Consider the following 10,190-nt stretch of genomic DNA (forward strand, 5'->3'; position numbering starts at 1 on the left):
CTACACTTTCATCCCGGGCAATCTGGGCAGAGGCTAATTGTTGATCTAGGGAAGCTTGGAGACCGGCCGTTTTATCCTCGTAAATTTTTTGAGCCCGAGCAAGCTCTCCTTGAAGTTGATCATTGATTTCTTGAGCAGTCCGGGCTTGCTGCCCCTTTTTTGTGGCCACTACGGCCACCTCCTCAAACGCCGAGATGATCATATGAGCCGCCTATATAAGAGAAGTTAAAAAAAAACAAAAAACAAAAAAAAAAGAATAGAAAAAAGAGAAGGGGGAGGGCAGCAAACGAGCAACTAAGAAAGACAAAGAAGGGATAAAACTTACAGACAGGAGCCGGTTTGATCCCTCCAAGAATCTAACACTGGCGGGACTGCTCTTCAAAAGTGCCTCCTCAGCAGGATTGAGTATCTGCTTAAGGCGCATGATGCCAGTAGAAGTAGCCCCCTCAAAAAAGATATTGGGCTGAGAAGGCTGATCAGATGGAGGAAGCTCCTGACCGGGTGCTTCAGTGGAAGGAGGACGGAGGGAAGGGCATTGGACAGATCGGGAGGTTCCTTGGCCGTCCTCAGGGAGATCTTCGAGAACAACTAGCTCGGGGTCCGCAGCAGCTTTTCGTTTCCTCTGACTGAGAGGAATGAAATCTTCAGCCTCCTCCGAAGTCTCAGTCATTACCCGGGGAGTGCTACCCTGGACAGCTTCAGTTATCCGGACTGCCTCCTCCGCAGCCCGCTGTTTTTCTTTTTCCACAGCTGCTCGGCAAACTGCTATTTCCTTCTCTCGGGCCGCCTTCTCAGCTGCCCGCTTCTTGGCAAAGGCCGCCTGCATATTGGGATTACCTGTATAAAGAGGAATAGGGTGGTGAGGAATTAAATAAATATAAACAAAGAACAAGAGATAAGAGAAGGGAAGAGAGATGCATTACCAGGTTGAGAACCCGAGCCTGCAACTTCGTCGATTACCCGGTCCAGGGGGTCCTCGGCCCGGGCGCTCAACCCGTACGCTATCAGGTTGTCAGTGGAGATAAGGGGAGTGGAGGGATATTTTTTACTCTCTACTAATTGCTGGCTTATCAGGTATAGTTCTTCATACTTATAAGCCCTGGGAAAGGTAGGTTGTGGGGGTAGGGAAAGCAGAAAACCAGTTTGGCAAGAGAGAGGGGTCGGAAGTTGAAGAAAGAAATATCTTCCTTTCCATCCTTTCTGGGAAGAAGGGATGTCATCACGGAAACGGGAATTGAACCGGGCCGTCAAGGAAAAAGCGTTATCCCCAAATCGGCAAGTGAAGTAATAGAGAAGGATGAGGGGAGTGATGAGAAGATTGTTCATTTTGAAAAGGACATAGGTCGAGGCCAGAATCCTGAAAGAATTAGGATGGAGTTGGTTGATAGGTACACCAAAAAACATAGCAACCTCGATATAAAAAGAAGGGAGGGGGAATCGGAGACCATTTCTAACTTGATCACGAAAAAAAGTAGTATAGCCGGGTGGAGGATGATCTGCCCGATCAGAAGGACCGGGGATTATAATGGGAAAAGTGGAGGGGATAGAGCCCAGAGCCCGGAGCTCTTCTTCTGCCCCCGAGCGCAGAGTGCTACTCATGGAGGAGAACCAGGGAACTCCTGGGGTCTCGGAAGAAAGAGGGCTCGAGACCCGGGCTTTACCCTTACCCTTGCTCTTTGCAAGAGCTCGGGCATGGCTCGAAGAGGAGGGTTTGGAAGAGACTAGTGTAGTTTGGTAAGTTGAGGGTTTCTAAGGAGGCCGAGTAATAGAGCGGCGAGGCGGAGAAGGAGAGGAATCAGAGCGCAGCGCGGTGGACTCGTAACTAGGCGCGCCTCGCGCATTGGCTCCTGAAGTCGAAGAAGTAGATGCAGACATAATTGGAAGGAAAAACTTACGAGTTTTTTTTTGAAGAAGATGGTGGAGGATCGTCGGAGCGCAGGGTTTTTGCGCGGAGGAACTTCAAGGGAAAAATTCGCAAGGGCTTCGGCCGAGATTTCAAAAAATTCGCAAGGGCTTCGCCGAGATTTCAATTATAGGCTGTGGGAACGGATCTCGGCCGTCGATCCAAACACACTTGGACGATCAGGATGCACCCCGAAAAGTGTGCCGGTATACGAAGGGACACACGCAATTATTAAAGTGTCAGACTTATCGGTTCCTCGTAAGGCGAAACGTTCCTGACCGTTGGAATGAAAGGGCACACGTCATTTTGACACCTCATCAACAACCCGGGAGATTTAAGAAACCTACACCTCATGTTAACCCCGGGAGATATCAAGCCCCGAAATCTTATTATCAGCCCGGGAGATTTGAGGCCCCGGTACTCTAATTAAAACCCAACATTTTATTTAAAACCCGAGTGGTGTGAGAACCCGGCATTTCATTTTAAAGCCCAGAATTCATTGGCAGAAGAAGAGGAAGCAAAAAAAAAAAATTACATCTACTAAAATTTTATTGAGAAAATCATCTATGCCACGTTACAGCAGCTAGTTCAGAATCTACAGAATCCTGCCACTCAACTATCCAGTTATTCAGTTCATGGATTCTTAAACTAGTGAAGGATTCGGCAGAGGAAATCTTCTTTAGCTGATGCCACTCCTTCCATAGCATTGCATGCAGGAGAACTTGGTCAGTTGCTAGCTCTGTAACGTGGTTGACATCAAATTGTTGTTTGTATCTTCTCGCTACTGCCCTCTGGGAACGAGTAAATGCCAAACAATGTTGATAAGAATTCTGGAGATCTTGAATCTTGAACCATGAAGACATAACCTTTACTGAGATATATTCTTCAATAGTTTTCTTCAAGTCTTCCAGATAAGAAAGCATCTCATCTGTGACAATGGCATGCGTACTGCTACAAGCGGTAGACTCACTCGAACTCGACATATTGGATTATTGTTCTTATTTCACTTTCATCTTCTTATTTATAGACAGGTGGTATTTAATGTTGAAGAAGGTGGAGAGCCGTGTGCTAGCCTAAACGTTTTTTATTTATGAAGAAAGACGAGGCTACAAGTATCAATGTATCGGAATTAACAAATTCTTGGAACATGGAATGATATGAATGCGAAGCGTGTGTCATAATGACGTCTCTTGGAATACCCGAGAAGAGTAACCGACAGAGCACCGTATTCAGAGCCCGGGAGGCTAGAGGCCCGGGCATTTCAAGGAAAGCCCGGGAGATGTTAATGCTTAGCATTGTGATTTATCAATTAATTTTGTTCCACTCGCGATATATATGTATCAACCGATAAACTTAAGGGATTACAGCAAAATAACGACAGAGACAGGCTTGAATTAGTATTTTATTCAACCATAGACATTAGCACGTACTACATCATCGTATTCTTCCTCTACAGCAATTATCCATATTTTCACCCAAGCAGCTAAAGGTCCGGTGGAAGTCTTCAGGAAGCTGTCTGAATCGGCAATACGCTTAAGGATCTTTATTTCTTTCCGAAGCATTAATTGGTAGATACGACCATCTGTAAAGACGTCTACCCACTCAGCTATATGCAAGTGCTCTCGCACTCTCCTCAGTTTGGCCACCAGGTTAGGAGTGATAGCTTCTCCAGAATCATAAAGAAGTTTCAGCCCCTGAAGCTCTTCCCAGTAGTCAAGAATTGCGTGAAACACTTCATCTTCCATAGTAGATTTTCGAATCTCTAGAGCGGATTCCTTTAAGGCTTCGGTCATACTCGGAGTTTTCGAACTACTTGCACCAGCCATTGTGTTTCCTGGATGACAGTTTGTTAGTACGATTGAAAAGTGGGTGAATGGCTATGTATAGGAGGAAGGGGCTAATCACAGCCGTTGATCTGTAAATGCACGAACGACTAAGATGGGCCAAGAGTTGAAAAGACGTGTACGGTTATCAAGGCGTCAGACTTATCCACTTCTCGAAATGCGAAACGTCTTTTAGGCGAGAATTTATGCTATGACACGTGTCATCGTGGTAATATCGACAGGGCCCAAGAATGTTAAACAATAAGTTATTATGAATCCAGGGGACAGGAGGTCTCAGCATTTCATCTCATCTATGGGATATTTGAAGACTTCAATTTGGTGCACTGTTAATTATCTTGGACTGATCGGGACAGCGAGTCAAGCTCTAGCCCGACTATTTTAGGGATGGGTGGTGATACCCCCATAAGGATCCGGGTCGTTGCCATAAGGATCCGGGTCGTTGATGACCCGGACACTATCAAGAGCCCGAGCACTACATATTTCCCAAGTATTCTTCGAACAGCCCGGTCTCCCGCGCAATCATCGCCCGAGCTCTCATATAAGTACCCGGGTAATCAATTGCCCGAGCCACCTCGAGAATTGAACCATACTCGAGTATGATTGATACAGGACGTCTAATCTGTCAGAACAACTTGGGCTTGGAGTGTCCTATAAGTCATCAGAAGATAGGGTATGAGCAGCCGACTTGCCATACTTAGTAGGTAACACTGGAATCGAGGTACCTACCTCATCTTCTACTATAAATAGCAGGTATTAATGTCATTTATGGATTCTGAAACCTTTGAACTCTTAAGCATTATACATATCTTCTCCCAAATATTGCTTGTGTTCATCTTCAACCTGCTGACTTAAGCATCGGAGTGGCCACGCCGGACACCCCTCTGGCGCCCATTCACGAGTTCCTTTCATTGTTTGCAGGTGCTATTGAAGCGATCTTCACTCAAATTCCCTAAAAACTATAAATTATTGATTTGATCCGTTGGAGCTCCTTACCCGGCTCATCCATTTCAACGGAGTCGCATCACTGTATATATCTTTTTTATCTTCAAAAATAATTTCCCATAACATTTTCCTAAAATGATTCTCCAAAAAAATAAAATTTAATCCAGATATTTCTATTAACGTTATTTCTATGTTTACAATAAACAAGAAAATAAAGTTACAAAAAATTCTAATCTATAAAGAAGCAAAACCATGCAAAAAAGATAACAATGATGTACACTGCACGTCTACCCTACAACCAAAAAGGAATCTATTTCATCTGGCATATATCTTCTTGTACAAACCAGTGTTCGTCAATAAATTACAAATAATAAATTAATTAAAAGCAAAAACTAGTCCCAAAAGTTAGGACTTTTAGAATTTTGTTTAGATCCATCATCTTTCTCCATATAAATAATTTATATGTACGATATTAAATATGATTTAAAAAATATATGTCTTCAATTTTGTTCTTCATGACCAACGATTAATTTTTTTTTCAAAGTTTATACTATTGTCTCATACAATAATAATATAAATAATGCAATTAATCTGATACAAGCTCATGAAATATAATTCAACCACTTAAATCTATGTTGTCTCTTTCTCCGGGATGGCATGGAAATCTCATTTGGCCACAAACAAATGAACCCAATAAGATCTGATCCATCTCTGAAGTGCTAATGATCTCAGTCGAGACTGATTTGGAACGAGAAAAGCAGCAGGGCGGTGTGATGCGTGCGATTACAATACATTTATGGAGGCAAAACATAGATTAATTTCTGAAAAACTTTGCCTCCATGGATCCACATGATGATCTTGTTCTCAAGAATCTTCATGCTTCTTCCAGCTGACAAGCATGGTGATGCATCTCTTTACTATGTAGAACTTGGACTTCTGTTCTTTCGCCATTCGGGTGAACTCGGAGTACCTCTGTGACGACGAATTCCCCGGTTTCGTCGAAGGGATCTTGTGTGAAGAACTTCTTGACAGGCCAGAGGAGCTATGCTTCTGAGAAAGTGGAATCTTCTGCGAAATGCTTCTTGATAGAGGTGACTTTCGTTTCGATTTGTGATCATCCATGTAATAATCCATGGAGTGNTATAGTGGCATGTGATTGGTTACCATTTGAAATCGGTACTTTATTGTTGTGAAAGATCAATAATTTTGTCATTAAATTAATTAATTGACATGAAAAGACAGAAAAGTGGTTTAATTTTAAATGATCATGTCTTGGATTTAGACCTAAAATTTTGAAATTGGTGGATATATAGTTGTTTGGTAAGGTGCAATTTACAGTATAGGTCTACACAATTCAGTTTCGGAAATTCCTTCACGGTGGTTTCAAATCAATAGATCATACAAGTCTCTCATCACGTCGATAGTTTTGCTTAGAGACGTAGCTAAGGGGAATTGGTGTGTGCGACTGTCTCCCAAATTTTTTAATTTCGTTGATTAGAGTTCTAATTTTTACTCACATTATGAGATGATTGATATCACTATCTCATTTGGAGAAATTAGTTTATTGATGCAAAGTTTACCCCCCCAAAAAAAAAACCCCTAAGTTATTGGATTACTTCTTTCCTATTGGATCTAATATTTTCCCAAGATATTAATCAGAGAAAATCCAAATGTCTTATCACTCGAACCAAAATACATGGTTGGATCTCATTGGGCAATAGTTGTCAAAGAGGGCAAAAAAGGGGCAGTGTGATGGATTTTCAAAATTGAAGATAACTGTTGGTTTGCAGCATTACATGTGAATGATTAGCTAGCTTTTTATAAAAATTGCATATAAATTCCATGCTGGATCTTGTTTGTTAGGACCCATTAATTTTGTTGGTGTTTCATATGTAATTATCATAATTGAGAAACCCTATTCCCCACATATATATATATGTATATATATATGTATATGTATTTGTTGAGTGGATCGAGACCGTCTCACAGATCTTAATCTGTGAGACGGGTTAACCTTACCCATATTCACAATAAAAAATAATACTCTCAGCATAAAAAGTAATACTTTTTCATTAATGACTCAAATAAGAGAACTGTCTCACAAATACGACCCGTGAGACCGTCTCACACAAGTTTTTTTCGTTATTGTGGCTCTGATAAAAAAAATTATAAGATAGAGAACATTTTATGTTTCATCATAAGTGATAACTGATGGTAAATGTGCAATTCAATTATTTTAAATTGTGTGACAACTCAAGTATCGTGTTTGAATCAGACGTAGCTAATTATTTCTTACTAACAATATTTCTCTATATAATAATTATTTGAATTTTTGTGTGATTGTTGACTGGTCAAGATATTAGTTCTCAATGCACATGAATATATAGTCAAATGATTCCTCATAAAATCTGTACAAAAAAATATATTCAATTATTTTGCATTTAATAACACTTGGGTGAATTAAAGCAAACATTTAGTTGCATCACGTGGTGATGGTACTGGTTTCCAATTGGCCAATTGTTTCAACTTTTACCAGATTAATACATGATTTCCAATTTTTGCATTGGAATAGATTATTATAGATATTTTATTTTATAAATACTAACTACAGACAATTCTCTTGAGTAATATAGTTAAAGATGTGTTTGGATTTAATTCACCCAAATATTATTTTTGTTGTTTGAATAAACTTAATTGATCGAATATCAAATCATATCTTATCGAATATGTATTTATTCTTAACATATACTTGAAATCATTATCTAAATTAAATTTAATAATATTTAAATCAATATATATTTTCAAATAAAAGAAATTGAACGGTAAAAAATGACCAATATAACATGATTTTGAAATATAAGCATTTGGAGGCCCATGAAAACATGTGGGCTTTACAGAGTAATGTAGGGATTCATAGTCATTAGTACGATCACAATATTGGCGCATTAAATTTCAAAATTCAACATTGTATTCAATTATTATTATTATTATTATTATTATTATTATTATTATTATTATTATTATTTATTTCATGTTCATTTTATGTTAAAATTTCTTTGAGTATGATTTTAGACAAATGTTAAAGAAATGCTAACGTATGACAAAACATACGAGTGCAATCTTCTGTATTAACAATTGACAATAAATTTTAATATTTAGATTGATTGGATTTTAGAAATCAATATACACAAGAAAATGAACATTTTTTAAGAGCGATTAAATTGTAAATTTTATTGAAAGTCGTACAAATTTGGACACACCTACATACGCATGTGGACTTGCGTGCATATAAATACACAATTATTTTTGTTGGATCTCGGTTTTCTACACGCCCAAACGCAACGGAAGTTTTAAAATTTTTATTTTATTTTGACAATCAAAATATATTTGATTGGGCGTTCGTATGGTTTTCAAAATCAAACATTCATAGGGCGTTAGAAATTATACCTTTGTGAATTAAATCACTTGGCTCCAACTTTTCCGGAGTTAGCGGAGATAGCTCTTGATAAATTCTCTACAAACTTTCTTCGAGTCTCCTTCTATCAAGTCCACAACAAGAAGATTTGTTCCTCTTTCAAATAACACTAGAATATTTGAAAGAAGTTTTTACGTTGAAATCAAAAATTTGAGAGGACTCAAATTTCTTTTTCTTGAAAAGTGGCCAAAAATTGGAGGATTTTTAATTTTGAGATTCTCGAAAGTCTCCTCTCTTGTTTGTGGAGGCTACCCTTTTTTTTAATTTATATATTAAAAAAAAGAGCTTTAACCTAAATTCCATAATTACGGATTTAGGTTCTTAATTAAATCCAATGGGCTTTGTTAATTAAATAGACTAATCAAACTAGTTTAATTAATTATATTAAAGTCCATTAAGAACTTTAATCATTTAATATGTTGGACTTATACTCCTACAAGCCCATTAAACATACCTCCCATCATATTTAATTTAATATTTAATAAATTCAACTCTTGAGTTTAATAAATTAAATCCAACTCTTTGAGTTTTATCACCTCCAAAATTTAATATTTAATAAACCAAACATTTGAGTTTAATAAATTAAATTCTCAAATTTTATAAATTCAACTCTTTGAATTTATTCTCTCAAAATTTAATTTTCATAAATTCAACTCCTTGAATTTACTATATAATATAAATTCAACTTCTTGAATTTATTCTCTCAACAAGAACAAACGATCCAGTACTTGTGTGACCCTCAATATGAAGTAAGGTCCAAAATTAAGACAATGTAATCCAACTGCATTCAAATATAGGAAATATGAAAAAGAGTAATTAACTGATTTTGATTGCTAATTGATTATGTGACATACATGCTTACATGTTAAAAATGATTTTATTGTCATCATGCATAAAATTATATTTTTAAGGAATATTCAAGTTGCGATCGAGGAACGGAGACCGAGGGCTGAAAAACGTAAAATATTTTTATTAAATAATTGTTTATCATTTAAAATATGAGTGTTTCTTTTTAGTATTTTTGAAAATACGGGGTTTGAGGTGATTTTATACACCGAGACGTAAATTTTATCGGTGTTGGTTTTTCAAGAAAAATACGAGCTTTTTGGCAACCCGACTAATAAATTCAAAACTTTATTTTTACCAAAACCTTGTGGATATTTTTATTTAAATCTTAATTAGACTAATGGGCTTAATTTAATGGCTTAATAGGCCTAAGCCTAATTAATAAACTAATTAACCATTTTATTCATATAAAAACACTTAAACCTACCCCATGCACTCATAAACTCACGGCAATCACTTTTAAAAATCAGAAACACTCTCCCCACCCCTCACACCATACATCACACACGGCACCACAACTTTTGAAAAAATTCGAAGGGGTCCAAGGGAGAACAAGCCAAGGTTGTGTCCCGTTCTTCGTCGTCAACGGATATTCGAGCGTATATAACGCAAAGGCACGCCTTAATCTTCCTTTTCTCATCCATCATATCATAATATGGTTTTAATTAATGTGTGCATGAAGAGCATGAATTTATTTTCTGAATTTTCGGATTTATGGCATGCACAAGTTGTAAACTCATGTTTTTTGATTTAAATTCATGTTTTATATTGTAAGGGACTGCCATGATGATAGGACATGATCCAGAGGAGTTTTTACACGAATTTGAAAGACCCTAAACTCACCTAAATCGCTGCACCTCAAGCAACTCTCCTTAAAACCGTAAATTGCTGTCATGAGCTTGGGGGTGATCGGATTCACGAGGGAGGGGCTGGCAGGGTCTTGGCTTGGGTCAGGGCGCGTCCAGGGACTGTCAAGGGTTAGGGCGAGAGTCCTAGCCAAGCTAGGACTCGAACCAAGGGCTAGGGAAAGAGGCCTAGCCATGCTAGGACTCTACCCGAGATTTCGCGCAGGGAGTTGCACAGGGTTGCGCTGCTTACAAGGGCTTGGGGGCTCGGTCTGGGGCTCAAGGGCCGGGTCAAGTCGATGCACTAGAGTCCTAGGAGGGTGCACGGGGGATGG

At 38.4% G+C, this 10,190-nt stretch overlaps 1 protein-coding gene across 1 annotated transcript; it reads right to left on the reverse strand.

Moving 5' to 3' along the window:
• Positions 1-5,553: 5,553 nt before the first annotated feature.
• LOC140981577 (small polypeptide DEVIL 18-like) lies at positions 5,554-5,856 on the reverse strand. Its single transcript, XM_073448008.1, has one exon. The coding sequence runs from the start codon at positions 5,854-5,856 to the stop codon at positions 5,554-5,556; it is 303 nt and encodes a 100-aa protein (XP_073304109.1).
• Positions 5,857-10,190: the final 4,334 nt, after the last annotated feature.

The sequence above is a fragment of the Primulina huaijiensis genome, chromosome 7 (genome assembly GCF_012295235.1).
Source record: "Primulina huaijiensis isolate GDHJ02 chromosome 7, ASM1229523v2, whole genome shotgun sequence".
Classification (NCBI taxonomy): Eukaryota; Viridiplantae; Streptophyta; class Magnoliopsida; order Lamiales; family Gesneriaceae; genus Primulina; species Primulina huaijiensis.